Genomic DNA, 15,889 nt, shown 5'->3' with positions numbered 1-15,889 from the left:
TCATGGCTTGGTTTTCGTTCTGACAATGCAATGTAAATTGTGGGTCCTTATAAACACAGGTGTGTGTTTTTAATACTATGTCCAGTCAATTCAGATTGCAAAAGGGTTTTGGACACATCTAAAGTATAATTAAAAGCAAACAATATGCACATGAAAGCACTCAGTTACGCAAGTCCACCACCACTGAGATTTGGGTTTGAATCTCAGTGGTGCAGTCAGTTCGCCGGGCATCTAAACAAACATGATTGGCCATGTCTGACAAGGGGAAGACCAAAGCCCTGCAATGAATTGGCACCTGTTCAGGATATTTTTGCCTTTGCACCCAGTGTTTCCTGGTGTAAACTGGACCCATGGCGCCATGACCATGATGAAGCAGTTAAAAAAATTAAAGATAAAATATAAGGAGGCATCTGACCACAAAGTGCCACTTTTGGGAAGAAGAGATTTCATGTGGAAACCCACACAGGCACCACACTGAACGGCCTGGCTGGGAAATCAAACATAGGCCCTTCTTGCTGTAAAGCGACAGCACTACACACTGCGTCACTGTGCTGCCCATACTGAAACTTGCAGATGTTATTATAGAGAAACTGGCAATTCCTGGTCATTTCCTTAAATCTTAAAATAGCAGTGCTGTTGGACAAACACTTAACCATTCATTTCTTTTTCTGACCTCATTTTCTTTATTTACATCCAGCTGTGTTACATCGCTTCTGGCAAGCAGGTCATAACAAACTGCATGACAATCATGTTCTCTAGAAAGTCTAGTAAGTCAAATCATAAGAAAATGACAAATATAGCCTTAGGTATTTAAAATAATTATTGATTCTCAAATCTATAACATTAAAATGTTGTGTGAAAATACTGGTAAAAAGATCAAAAAGTGTCCATTTTATGTTCTACTTGTTTTATAGAATTAAACATGCTTAAAGCCAAACAATTTTCTTTTGGAGATCCAAAAAATTCCACATAAAATTTCTTTGGGCCCATTCATGACCCAGCAGCACTGGCTGAGCCAATAAATAAATAAATAAAAAATACCCTAATCAGCTAAAACCTGGGTAATGAGTTAGGTCAGTGGTTCTTAATCTTTTTGGACCTTCTGTTAATAAAACAGAAACATCCAAGAATGTCATCTTATCTTATCTTATAGGTGAAGGGAACAGAACCAGCTCTGATGGATCAGATTAAACATTATTCAGGAGGATGGCTAGACATGCAACATCTCTGCTAATCTCAAGGCAAATACCATTGTGGGACATCGCCCCACAATATTCATATATGTGACGTAAAAAATATAAATAAAAATATTTCACTATATAGCTTTGCACAATGTTAGGATCCATCAGTGTTCACATCAGTGGTTGATATGACAGGAATGTTTTACAATGGCATGAGCCCCAGGTGGTAGATTTTGTCCCCCCCAATTCAATTCATGACTACAGTTTTGCTGCAAAGATACAACAAACACACACATACATATTAGGCTATCAAAGAAACTAACAATAAACTAAACTGGCATCACCACTAAAGCGTATGACAAGAATAGCAAAAACTGTCAAAGGAACTCTTATCTAATGATTGCGATTTTGCTGTTAGATTATACAGCTTTGCAACATTTTAATCACAGAATAATAGCTATACATCTTTAATTTTTGAGGAAGCTACATACAACATAGCTAAAACGTTACAGTGTGTGATGCACCACTTTGACATTACTGCAGTGTAGAATATGGAAGTGTAGTATAGTGCAGTATAGTGTAGTGAATTTTGTTCTCAAATAATTATCTTAAATAATTGAATATCAGTACACGGTGTAGTGCATTGTGGTGTAGTACAGTGTTAAAGTGCAATGTAGTGTAGTGCAGGGTTGTGTTTTGTTCTTATATAATTGTCTTAAACAATTGAATAGCAGTACAGAGTGTAGTGCAGTGCAGTATATCAGTGTAGTGTAGTAGTGTAGGATAGTGCAGTGTAGTGCAGTGTAGCAGTGTAGTGTAGCAGTATAGAATAGTGCAGTGTAGTGCAGTGTAGCAGTGTAATGTAGCAGTGTAGACTAGTGCAGTGTAGCAGTGTAGTGTAGCAGTGTAGAGTAGTACAGTGTAGTGTTTTGTTCTTAAATAAGTATCTTAAATAATTGAATATCAGTACAGTGCAGTGCAGTATATCAGTGTAGTGTAGTGCAGCAGTGTAGTGTAGTGCAGCAGTGTAGTGTAGTGCAGTGTAGCGCAGTGTAGTGTAGCAGTGTAGTGTAGTGTAGCACAGTGCAGCGTAGAAGTGTAGTGCAGTGCAGCAGTAAAGTGCAGTGTAGCAGTGTAGTGTAGTGTAGTGCAGTGTAGCGCAGTTCAGTGTAGCAGCATAGTGTAGTGCAGTGCAGTATATCAGTGTAGTGTCATGCAATGTTGTATGGAACAGTGTAGTGCAGTGTAGTGTGTTTTGTTTTTAAATAATAATCTTAAATAATTAAATATCAGTACACAGTGGAGCAGTGCAGTATAGCAGTGCAGTGTAGTACAGTGTAGTATGCAGTGCAGAATAGTGCAGCGTAGTGTTTTGTTTTTAAATAATTATCTTAAATTATTGATTATCAGTACACAGTGTAGTGCGGTGCAGTATATCAGTGTAGTGTAGTGTAGCAGTGTAGTGTGGTGCAGTATATCAGTGTAGTGCAGTGTGGCAGTGTAGTGTAGCAGTGTAGTGTGGTGCAGTATATCAGTGTAGTGTAGTGCAGTGTAGTAGTGCAGTGCAGAATAGTGCAGTGTAGTCTTTTGTTTTTAAATAATTATCTAAAATAATTGAATATCAGTACACAGTGTAGTATATCAGTGTAGTGTAGCAGTGTAGTGTGGTGCAGTATATCAGTGTAGTGTAGTGCAGTGTAGTGTATCAGTGCAGTGTAGTGTAGCAGTGTAGTGTGGTGCAGTATATCAGTGTAGTGTAGTGCAGTGTAGCAGTGTAGTGTGATGCAGTATATCAGTGCAGTGTAGCAGTGTAGTGTGGTGCAGTATATCAGTGTAGTGTAGTGCAGTGTAGCAGTGCAGTGCAGAATAGTGCAGTGTAGTCTTTTGTTCTTAAATAATTATCTTAAATAATTGAATATCAGTACACAGTGCAGTATATCAGTGTAGTGTAGTGCAGTGTAGTGTAGCAGTGTAGTGTGGTGCAGTATATCAGTGTAGTGTAGTGCAGTGTAGCAGTGTAGTGTGATGCAGTATATCAGTGCAGTGTGGCAGTGTAGTGTGGTGCACTGTATCAGTGTAGTGTAGTTCAGTGTAGTCTTTTGTTTTTAAATAATTATCTTAAATAATTGAATATCAGTACACAGTGCAGCATATCAGTGTAGTGTAGTGCAGTGTAGTGTATCAGTGCAGTGTAGCAGTGTAGTGTGGTGCAGTATATCAGTGTAGTGTAGTGCAGTGTAGTGTATCAGTGCAGTGTAGTGTAGCAGTGTAGTGTGGTGCAGTATATCAGTGTAGTGTAGTGCAGTGTAGCAGTGTAGTGTGATGCAGTATATCAGTGCAGTGTGGCAGTGTAGTGTGGTGCACTGTATCAGTGTAGTGTAGTGCAGTGTAGCAGTGCAGGGCAGAATAGTGCAGTGTAGTCTTTTGTTCTTAAATAATTATCTTCAATAATTGAATATCAGTACACAGTGCAGTATATCAGTGTAGTGTAGTGCAGTGTATCAGTGCAGTGTAGTGTAGCAGTGTAGTGTGGTGCAGTATATCAGTGTAGTGTAGTGCAGTGTAGCAGTGTAGTGTGATGCAGTATATCAGTGCAGTGTGGCAGTGTAGTGTGGTGCACTGTATCAGTGTAGTGTAGTGCAGTGTAGCAGTGTAGTGTGGTGCAGTATATCAGTGTAGTGTAGTGCAGTGTAGCAGTGCAGTGCAGAATAGTGCAGTGTAGTCTTTTGTTCTTAAATAATTATCTTAAATAATTGAATATCAGTACACAGTGCAGTATATCAGTGTAGTGTAGTGTATCAGTGCAGTGTAGTGTAGCAGTGTAGTGTGGTGCAGTATATCAGTGTAGTGTAGTGCAGTGTAGCAGTGTAGTGTGATGCAGTATATCAGTGCAGTGTGGCAGTGTAGTGTGGTGCACTGTATCAGTGTAGTGTAGTGTAGTGCAGTGTAGCAGTGTAGTGTAGTGCAGTATATCAGTGTAGTGTAGTGCAGTGTAGCAGTGCAGTGCAGAATAGTGCAGTGTAGTCTTTTGTTCTTAAATAATTATCTTAAATAATTGAATATCAGTACACAGTGCAGTATATCAGTGTAGTGTAGTGCAGTGTAGCAGTGTAGTGTGATGCAGTATATCAGTGCAGTGTGGTGCACTGTATCAGTGTAGTGTAGTGCAGTGTAGCAGTGTAGTGTAGTGCAGTATATCAGTGTAGTGTAGTGCAGTGTAGTATAGTATATCAGTGTAGTGTAGTGCAGTGTAGCAGTGTAGCGTGATGCAGTATATCAGTGCAGTGTGGCAGTGTAGTGTGGTGCACTGTATCAGTGTAGTGTAGTGCAGTGTAGCAGTGTAGTGCAGTATATCAGTGTAGTGTAGTGCAGTGTAGCAGTGTAGTGTGATGCAGTATATCAGTGCAGTGTTGCAGTGTAGTGTGGTGCACTGTATCAGTGTAGTGTAGTGCAGTGTAGTGTAGCAGTGTAGTGTGGTGCAGTATATCAGTGTAGTGTAGCAGTGTAGCGTGATGCAGTATGTCAGTGCAGTGTGGCAGTGTAGTGTGGTGCACTGTATCAGTGTAGTGTAGTGCAGTGTAGCAGTGCAGGGCAGTAGTACGCGCATGAGGGTTGGGACACAGCCTCGCTTTGACATTTGGTGAGAAGAGATAAGTGCGGACCGAACCCTGCGCTCCCTTCACTACCACCCGAGGACAGAGGAATACAGCCATGTTCTTAAAATGTTGTCTTCATGTTGTTTACTGAAGGTTTTTATAAATAAATAAATAAATAGTGTTGTATAAGCGCAGTCATGAGCTCTGTGTGGAAGAGACTTCAGCGTGTCGGAAAACGAGCGTCAAAATTCCAGTTTGTCGCGTCCTGTCACCAACTTACCCTGGAGTGCACCAACAAGTGGTATGTAACATGGTAAAGCCATGACTTCTTCATAAATTAATTATTTTAAACGATACTTGCTTACTGCACAAAAATAACCTGGTTTACAAGCGTTACTGAGATACAAGTGTTAACGGATAATACAATGTAATGTTGACCGTTTCCTAGCGAGGTTCCTTCACTGACCACAGCAATGAGTTTACAGTGTGCTTGGTTTGTTTAAACTCTATTATATCTAAGTTTATTACTAAGTTATAGTTTTGTTTTTATGGTGTGGGCTTGGCCTCTCTGCATATCATTTCATACTTCCGTGTTGTTTTTTCACTTGCTTCTGTCATGAACCATCAGGCAGCAGGGATAACGAGGGGAGCGATGTATAGTTCAAGTCCTCTATTATTGGTGTTGTATTATTATATCACAGAATATCACCATATTTAGATGTATTCTACGTAGACTTGTAAGGGAATATACACCGATCAACCATAACATTAAAACCACCTCCTTGTTTCTACACTTACTGTCCATTTTATCAGCGCCATTTATCATGTAGAAGCACTTTGTAGTTCTACAATTACTGACTGTGGTCAATCTGTTTCTCTGCATGCTTTGTTAGCCCCCTTTCACCCTGTTCTTCAATGGTCAGGACCCCCACAGGACCACCACAGAGCAGGTATTATTTAGGTGGTGGATGATTCTCAGCACTGCAGTGACACTGACATGGTGGTGGTGTGTTAGTGTGTGTTGTGCTGGTATGAGTGAATAAGACACAGCAGCGCTGATGGCATTTTTAAACACCTCACTGTCACTGCTGGACTGAGAATATTCCACCAACCAAAAATATCCAGCCAACAGCACCCCGTGGGCAATGCCCTGTGACCACTGATGAAGGTCTAGAAGATGACCAACTCAAACAGCAGCAATAGATGGGTGATCATCTCTGACTTTACATCTACAAGGTGGACCAACTAGGTAGGAGTGTCTAATAAAGTGGACAGTGAGTGGACACGGTATTTAAAAACTCCAGCAGCGCTGCTGTGTCTGATTCACTCATACCAGCACAACACACACTAACACACCACCACCATGTCATTGTCACTGCAGTGCTGAGAATGATCCACCACCTAAATAATACCTGCTCTGTGGTGGTCCTGTGGGGGTCCTGACCATTGAAAAACAGGGTGAAAGCAGGCTAAAAATGTATGTAGAGAAACAGATGTATTACAGTCAGTGATTGTAGAACTACAAAGTGCTTCTATATGGTAAGTGGAGCTGATAAAATAGACAGTGAGTGTAGAAACAAGCAGGTGGTTTTAATGTTATGGCTGATCGGTGTATGTCATGGTAATAATGGGATTTCAGTGATTTCTACAACTTTAGTTTTTCTGTGGGTGAATAACTGTAATATACATTGTGATAAATCAGCTGATGTAAAAAAAGAGTTCCTGGGTTTGATCCCCAGGCGGGGCGGTCTGGGTCCTTTCTGTGTGGAGTTTGCATGTTCTCCCCGTGTCTGTGTGGGTTTCCTCTGGGTGCTCCGGTTTCCTCCCACAGTCCAAAGACATGTAAGTGAGGTGAATTGAAGATACAAAATTGTCCATGACTGTTCAATATAACCTTGTGAACTGATGAATCTTGTGTAACCAGTAACTACTGTTCCTGTCATGAATGTAACCAAAGTGTGTAAAACATGATGTTATCCTAATAAACAAACAAACTAATGTAAAATTATTAGGGCTGTCGAAGTTAACGCGATAATAACGCATTAACGCGACCTCAATTTAACGCGATTAAAAAAAATAGTGCCGTTAACGCAGATTCTAGTTCATGTTGACACTTGACTGGTAGAACAAACATTTTAATGTCGGACTTGCCACCGTTTTTCATTTGCGGTTTGTTAACATAATGTAACCGATCGTCGTAGTGATGTACTTGCTTAATAAAGAAATAAATACACGCTATATTCACAAGTTGTCGGGAGCAGAACACTTTATTACACTTAATTAACTTCTTCTTCTGTACCGAATACCGGAAAGCTGAGTCGAGCACGTTAGTTCATGAACTATGGAAGCCCCAAAGGGTCAAAACACACTCACTTCGTGTAGAAACGTCCATCAAACCATTGTCACGATACAACCACAGACAAGTCTGATACAATAACTACGCCTTATCCCATCTAAAGCACCGCTGATCTACAATGTTTGCTGATGGAGAAATTTTAACCTACAATCTGACATTTACTGCCTAGTATGTGAGTGAATAAAACTCCCTTACAGTTTTCTCTTGTCCCAGCAGTTTTTAACATCAGTACATTTAGCATAAAATGTGTTCACCATTTTAATTGTAACATTTCACTTAAAAATCCTTGTTTTCTATAACATTTACACAGATTTTTTTTTAATGCGATTAATCGCGATTAACTATATGAAATTCTGAGATTAATCGCGATTAAAAATTTTAGTCGTTTGACAGCCCTAAAAATTATAAATATACTCCACTCACTAGCTTTGTGTAATGTTAGGATTCGTGAGTGTTTCCATCAGTACTTTGTATGGCAGAAATGTTTTAGACAGGCAGGAACCCAATCACCCAATAATAATCCACCCCCAATGTTCAATTCATGGCTACAACCTTGCCCTGGTGTAATATCAAAACGAAAGGTCATTGTGCAAAAACACATGGACAATGAGAAGCAGCTTTTTTGCATGTAAGCGAGGTAAAGCTTGCTTGACGGTGCACCGCAGCACCCATATTTCGGCAGCTTCTAATTTATGGCAGGTGGTTCTTAGATTACATCTGGTCATTGAGACAAATTTACTTACGATATAATGCCATTTAGACCATTTCACTTTCACTTACAGACCATTTAGACAAGATACCATTGTAACATTGACTCTCTAATGAGTGCATTCAGAGTAGTCAAATTTCAAATTTAAATGACATTATATCTTTCAAACTAATAATGTTGTTCAACAGCATTGAACAGACACATTTATCCAAAGCGACTTACATTTGTGACCAATTCAGTGCAAGCAATTGAGGGTTAAGGACCGTGATCAGGAGCCCTACAGTGATAACTTAGCAGTGGTGGGGCTTGAGCCAGTTAAAGGTGCACTGGTCAAAATTGTATTGTTGTTAGTATGGCTGTAACATTGACATATCTGGGAATTACAGTGGATTTTTGTGACAATGTAATCACAGCAAGTGTAAGACAGCACTTAAAAAACACAGGTTTGAACTTGCTAGTTAACATCCTTTTTTTAGTCATATTAAAGACATGCCCATAAAAGCAATTCATTCTGCTTCCATCTTTTACTGCTTACGTATGCAAAAATAGCAGTCTCTTGCGTTCTCTGCCTGCTGCTTTAGTTCACTTTGCAACTGCTAGAGCTGCACAAGTCAAAGTTCTACCCCATGCACCTTTAACAGCATGACTCAAATATAAAATAGCTCGAATAAGGAGCATTTTAATATACGAGATTTCAGACATTATTTGGCAACGTGCAGGAATAATTTGATACTGGACATGTTGTTTCAAAGGCGCTGAGTAGTGGGTTCTATTCACCCACAAAATTCATCTAAATATTCAAGTCATGACGTATGTCAAACCACAGCAAAGAGGAACATTGGTGGCATATCGACAGAGATAAACAGTTTACAATATATTTCTGGATGTTGTTGACATATGGTTACATGTGCATTATGGAGTAAAATCTTAACTTGTACTGCCGAAACAGTGTGGTGATACCCATTTAGTACGAGTTTAAGCCTAGCTTTTATTTCAGTTAATTATTTAAAATAAATCTTTAAAAATCTTTAAAATTCAGTCTTAAAATTGCTTATTAAGGAAGTCCTTAACACGTTATTGTTTAAACAACCTTGATTAGTTTTTTCTGGACTTTCCTTGTATACTGAAGCATGATTACTTCATCAGTCTATGTTTTTCTGGAAAAAAAAATTCTCCATCTCAACTTTTTTTGAAATCAGTTTTAAAATGAGCATTAATTACTCTTTTTATTTTGACATAACACCCCAAAACTTCTTCCATTAAAGTTTGCATTCATGTATTTTATGTGCTTATGCTGTTTTTTCCATCCCAGTGCTGGACAAAGGATGCTTGAAACCACCTAGCTTTTGGGAGAGGGCTCTTGTTGAAATAGAAACTGTGTAAGGTCTGGCATGCTGACCGGATCTGCTGTGGTGACCGTTATATACGGTAGCAGCCGTTTCAGTTATTTTGGCCATCTTATTTATTTGCAGTTTTTGCAGACTACCCACACACCTGGGTTTTAAAAGATATATATAGTTCTAATTGTCTAATTCAAATTTTTAGAATTAAGGCATGCTTTCCTAAAAAGAAATGCAGTTGATGACCTGGGAACATAATTTGGCATAACACCTGTATTGTGGTACACTTAAGTGATTGAAATTTTAACTCAAGCTTTAGCTCTTTTGAAGCTTTGTGTAGAAAATGCTAATCTATGTGATATTCTCAGCTCCGTGTACAATAAAAAAAACTGTTTACCTGACAGCATTGATCAAACAATGATTGAATTACTGTTCATCAATTAATCATTACCATCCTTTTCAAATGTTTTTGCCATTTTACTGCAATGATGCAGATTTTCTTTATACACTCTTGCTGAGTTTGTACAGGCAGTGTGTTAAAATGTTAGAATAAGGTTTTATGGTTTTGTAGAAATTAAGAAAATTCAGTGCCCCCCATGGATTAGCTTGTTTAGATTTGGAAACACTTCGATACTTAAAGCTAAGCTAAAATAATGAGATTTTAGTGATCAAACAGCAAAAACTTTTGCTTTACAAAGCACAATAGTTCTTATATCACATTTTCTATTGTAATTTATAAAATTCTGTAGCTCTGAAGAATAGAGTGAGGGAATTCTATATTGATTCACTGATTCATTTATTAGAGCATTTAAATATTTCTCTCTTGGTGCAGATTCTTTTTCCCTTCACATAACAGGAGTGCTTCTGGCTGTTCCAGAGTTATGACAACAACATGCCTGAACATTCTTAATACATGAAGTATGGTGTTAATATGAGTGTCATACTTCTAAAGGTCGCATTTTGTTAGAGTCAGGATCCTTTTTAAAGGCAAGGTGTTACTGACTATATTGCTTTATAACATTATTATTGCACTTGTTATTACTCAAATGTTATTATAAGGCTATGTTATGCATATTTGCTAAATTGGAGAGTTTGTGTAAACAATGCTGTTTGTGCTGATAATCTGTTCCTTAATAAATCAAGTTGCAGTACCGAATATATATGTATATTTCCTTTTTCATTTCATTTTTATTATTAACTACCACTTTTTGTTTCCACTGACTCATGTGCAGGCATTCTTTGATCTTTTTTCTGGGAAACTGAGACATTTTTTAAAATGCATTTTCCCAATTTACACACAGTTTAGTCATAGCCAATTACCAGATTTCATTTCGCTACCTCTATTGCTGCAGACTTCCACTTTTGATCTCAGACACGTGTGCAATAGCCGGACGTTTTTTTTCCCCACCTGCACAATCTGTCTTGCGCATGGACCATACACCTATCTCCATTATTCCTCGTCTCTGTGCAATCGACGAGCCAGCAGAACCGTAATTGCAGCAGTTATGAAGAATCCACTGCGGCATTCCAACCCTTTGGGCGAGCCAATCATTGTCCATAAAGACACCTGGCCTGCCGGTAGCAGAGCTGAGATTCAAACTTGCACGTTTGAGATGTCAGCTCTGGTGTGCTAGTGTTTTACTGCTGCTCTACCTGAGTGCCCCTTTCTGGGAAACTCTGGTGCTGTGGCCAGATACAGCATGAGCTGGCTCCAGATACAGCATGACGGCACCCTTTTGAGCAGAGCTTCACATATCGATACCCAACATGCTTGTCTATCTGTTCTAACGCCTTTCCTCTTCTGGCTGCATAATTTGAAAATGGTTTTATTGAATTGACAGTTATTTGATCTATTGTATTTTGTTTTCTCCTTTTTCATTGTGGCTGAGTTCATATCTTATGACCTCACAGATAGGAGGTTACACCTCAGTGTAAAAATATGTTTTTGGACCTTTTGTGCTTATTCTAAGAACATACCAAGACCCATGTAATTACTTATACATGTTTACACTAAACAAGTCCTTGCCTTGCACTTTTTGTTCTATGTTGCACGCTGTTCCTGGAGGAACGTTGTTTCGTTTCAATATGTACTTGTATATAGCTGAAATGACAATAAAGCCTCTCTTGAAGTCTTGAAGTCTCTTGACAGGGCAGTTACCTTTTAAATATAGTAAAATATCTAGATAAATACTGGGGTTGGTAAGTAACATCTTAAGACAGCTGCCTTACAACATGTAAAGTGACAGCAGGATGAACGCTTTGTCAGCTGAGAACATAAACAAGACATCTAGGGATTTAGTAATGAAGGAGCTATTGGTGGTTAGGGATTAGGGCTCTCTGGAGGAATTTACTGCTGGCCGGTACAAAAGATGATCAGTGGCATTGTTGGAGGAAGCTTGTGCTAGTCTGTGGCTTCTCTCTGTCAGTGTTGATGTAGTGCATGTGGCCATGGAATTGCAACAGGGAATTAATCCATTTAGAAATGGATAAGTAAAGAACGTTTGTCTGTTCTGAAGTATCTTGCTTACTGAATCCCCTGAAACATCTGTAAAAACTGTCAGAAGGCACTAACAAAGCAGAGAAAACTGATGCAGTTTTTCAATGAAGAGTGGGCCAAACTCTCTGCTAGAAGGTGTGGAAGCAGTGTCATGAAATATTAAGTTCCTTATATGTTATGATAAAAATAATATCATCTGTAATTATCTGTGCTTTGAATTTGGGAGGGGTTTCTCTAAGCATTGTTGACTAGGCTTTAGGGTAGCCTTCCTGAGGCCATAATTAGCTAAAAGTATTATTTGCACAAAATTCAAGTGTTATTAACGAGTATTTACAAAAGCAAAAGCTTTTTGAGATTATTAAAGTTATGTTTTTTTATAAGTGAGCATTATTGCTGGCATAATGTAAAAAAAATAATAGGGAAAGATAGGAAAAATAGGACCATTTAAGTCCAGCAAACACTATGTAACACCCAAATTACGTAGTCAGTGAGAATGGACAGATTTCCTGATTTAAGAACATATTATGAACAGCCTCCCTGGTGTCCCAGGAGAAACACTGTACGTACTTCTATGTTCTGTTTAGGTTTCATATGTGTGTTACCACCTTTCTCACTTTCTCCACCTCTTGTCTATGATTCATTGGTTGGATTGTGGTTTGTTCTACTTAACACATCCTCTACAGGGAACAAATTCAAATATTTTATTTGATTGTTAAATGTGACATGTTGAAATGTACAGTATTAAATTGGCTTTTAAATAATTAAATTGGGTGTGTCAAAACCTTGGCATAAGACTGGGTATATCAGATTGGCTATTGCATAGAGAATATAATTGAGCTTGTTTCTATAACTGTAGTATTGACATTCATTTTTTTTATGTATTTATTCATTTATGTTTAATAATTGTTGAAGTGAATTAATACAATGACAAAAAATAGTATAAGCAAGTGATGTTAAAATTAACTGATTAACTTAAAATAAACAGTTAAAGCACACAGTCTAAAATTACATATAACAAAACAAAACAAAACAAAAAACAGATGAAGAAATACTTATGATAGCCATTACTGAAGCCTGCTTGAGCCACTGGGCACAACTGGGCAGTAGTTGTGTCCAAAAGCTTTTAGCTTGGACACATAATCTGCTTGACCTAGGTGCCTCAGCTAGTGATTTGTTTACCTCTAATTATATGTTATGTCATATGATAATAGGGATGTTAATAATTAATCAATTCACCAAAACTGACAAAAAAGTCATTTTGATTAATGAACAGGAGTTAAAAAAATGCATTTAAATTATTGCATTTGAAGTATTTAATGCAAATGATCTAAACTATCTTGAACAATGAAACTATTACACATTAAAATCACAAACTGAAGCTGTTTTGCATCAGTGTGGAGTCTGACTGCATGCTAAACTGCATATCTGAGTCAGTATGTAACTTTTTTTGTTTCCAAAAATGATGTGGGTATGTTGTATCATGTCTCAATAAGAAAGTGATTATTTTTCAATAAAACTACATCAACGTTATATTATATATATTTTTTATATATTTATGAGCATGTTTAGTTAGCCCTTGTACTGATCTGCATGTTACCAAATTTGTTTAAAATCTACTTTCAGTTATTCTGTTGATTAAAGTTCGAATCTCAGCTGTGCTATTGACCGTCTGGACAACTATACAGACATGATGTGCTGTGTCTGAGGGTGAGTATTTAAATGGGGCTCCTTGTCACTATGACAGTTGCAGCCTCTGCTGGCTGGTTAATGGCACTTCTACAAAGATGGTGAAAAATGATGATTAGTGTGTGACTGTCTGTACGTGATGCTGCTTCCTGTGTGAACCCTCCACGTGCAGGTGATAAAATGCAGTTTGTTAAAACACATGTCTCGGAGGGGGATGTGTTAGTTAAAGTTCTCTTTGGTAAGGGTAGGGGTCTGCAGCTGTAGGGGAGATACAGCCGGGTAATCGTTGTACTTGTTTATGATGTTCTACATCACTGCCACTTCAATGCACATTGTTTTAAATAAAGTATAAACACTTATTTATATTGAACTTAATAATATGGAACTTAGCATCTTTATGTTTTAATGGGATGCTATTAGCCTGTTGGTTATAGATTAACCTGTTCGAAGAAATTTACATTCTTAATTGATACTTCTTGAACTTAAACTGATGAACCTTGTGTGTAATGAGTAACTACCTGTCCTGTCATAAATGTAACCAAAATGTGTAAAACATGATGTTAAAATCCTGATAAATAAATAATATTATAATAATAAATAATATTTACCTCTGTTATGACAAATCCCTGTCATATGCTTTCTAAATGCTGAATAAGATTTCTAATATTTACTTGGTTTCTATTTTCCCAGTCTATTTTGGGTTGCCCTCTTTATTCTGTAGTATGCTTGACTGTTTGCACATTTGTACAGCTGCTGGGCAGAGTGACCTGCAACATGAGACCACTCTTAGCACTTTGCTTGCCAGTTTAATCTGCAGGCCATTAGCTCGACACTTGCTTGTGTCTTTTCCTCCTTTGCTGTTCAATCTTCATCTGTGATGAGGTAATTGCTCAATAAAGGCATAGTGCATAGATTTATAAAATCAATGGTTTAATGTCCAGAAGTAAAAATGTACTGTATAACCAAAGGTATGTGGACACACAAATATTTCATATGTGCGTAGTGAACATCTCACTCCATAGCCTTCAGTGTTAATGTAAACCCTGCTGCTATTTAAATCTCTTCTTTTCAGGGAAGGCTTTTCCTGACACTTTGAAACATGACTAGGAGAATTATTCTTCTATTTATTCACGAGCATAATTGAGCTCAGTGACATATTTCGGGCAATAATACCTGGCCAAACAAGCATGTGGTTGAGGGCAGGACCAGACAAATAATTGCTTTATGGATCTCACTTTGTGCACAGGAGCAAGAGAAACACTTTTAGCAGTTTTGCCAATGGAAGCACACAAATTTACTAGAATCTTGCTTTATTATCTTGTTTTTCATTCTGATATCAATATATTTTATTACTTGAAATCAGGCTTCATGGCTAAGCTGTTATGGAGGTTTCCACTTGAAAACCACAGCATCTACATTAGACTGAATGAATGTACAATTTTTTTTAAATGCATTTTCTCCCCATTTTCCTCCCGATTTAGCACACTTAATTTTGTCTCCCGCTGCTGAGAGATACCAGATTGCATCCGAGGAGAGCACGTCGCTGTACACGCCTCTTACGACACGTGCACAGCCCTCCTCTTCTCGCCCCTGTATTCTGCACAGGCATCTCGGACGCCAATCCGGGTCCTTACACAGCGTATAAAGACCCACCCACCCACCCACCCACACATAGTCCGGCCCCCACCCTGCAGATACGGTGGCCAATTAGTATCTGCTGCAGGCACTGCCAATTATGCCCGCCAGATGGCGCCCAGCCGACCGGTGGCAACACTGAGTTTCGAACTGAGGAGTTCAGAAACTCGGTGCTGGTGTGCTAGCGGAAAATACCGCTGCACCACCTGGGCACCCCTGAATGTACAATTTTTTCGTCTGTTTCTGTTAGCGGATCATTTGTTTGCATATTTGATTTGGCTCAGTTTTTATCCTGAAAGCCCTTCCTAATGCAACCCCTTCTATTAATCCAGGCATGGGACCGGCACTGATATGTGTCCACCCCAAGGACTGGGTTCACGTAACACCATGCACCTTATGTATTTGTGAGCCCAGCATGGATTTCCATCGCCTGAAACGGTGGCCTGCCATGATGGTGTCATGTTAAAAAGCTATTAAGCTCTTTAGTACAACCCATTCTACTGCAAAGGTGTCAGGTAGTTTACCCAATGATTCAGTGGACTTGAAGGACCACACCCTTTATCAAAAACACCAAAGACTAATATACAGCAACCTGATATTTCCTGGTGCTTTGAGGTGTTGTATTTTTCTTACCATTGACTGTTGTATAGTTAGACAGCCATACACTTATACACACATGCACACCAAGTTGAATTTTACTCTATTATGTTGTTTGAGTAAAAAGCATGCTTGGATTAAGAGAGTATTTTCTAAATTTAATTCTCTGTAAAGCCAATGTAATGTCTTTATACTTTTCTCTTTTAACTGGGCCTTTATGAACCTTGCTCTGTGCACAGGGACACAGTCATGCTCACACAGGTAATGGCTGTCCCCAAACTGTTGCCACAAA

At 38.5% G+C, this 15,889-nt stretch overlaps 1 protein-coding gene across 1 annotated transcript in view; it reads left to right on the top strand.

Annotated features, from left to right (window-relative positions):
* The first annotated feature begins 4,897 nt into the window (after positions 1-4,897).
* The window catches only part of ehbp1l1a (EH domain binding protein 1-like 1a), a 60,516-nt gene continuing 49,524 nt past the window's right edge, over positions 4,898-15,889 (top strand). The window contains exon 1 of the mRNA XM_062994065.1: positions 4,898-5,078. Coding sequence (XP_062850135.1) covers positions 4,975-5,078 — 104 coding nt within the window. The 5' untranslated portion in view covers positions 4,898-4,974. The remainder of the gene's footprint in view (positions 5,079-15,889) is intronic.

The sequence above is a fragment of the Trichomycterus rosablanca genome, chromosome 4 (genome assembly GCF_030014385.1).
Source record: "Trichomycterus rosablanca isolate fTriRos1 chromosome 4, fTriRos1.hap1, whole genome shotgun sequence".
In the NCBI taxonomy this organism is placed as follows: Eukaryota; Metazoa; Chordata; class Actinopteri; order Siluriformes; family Trichomycteridae; genus Trichomycterus; species Trichomycterus rosablanca.
The sequence above is the reverse complement of the archived record's forward strand: the minus strand, read 5'-3'. Positions and strand labels throughout refer to the sequence as shown.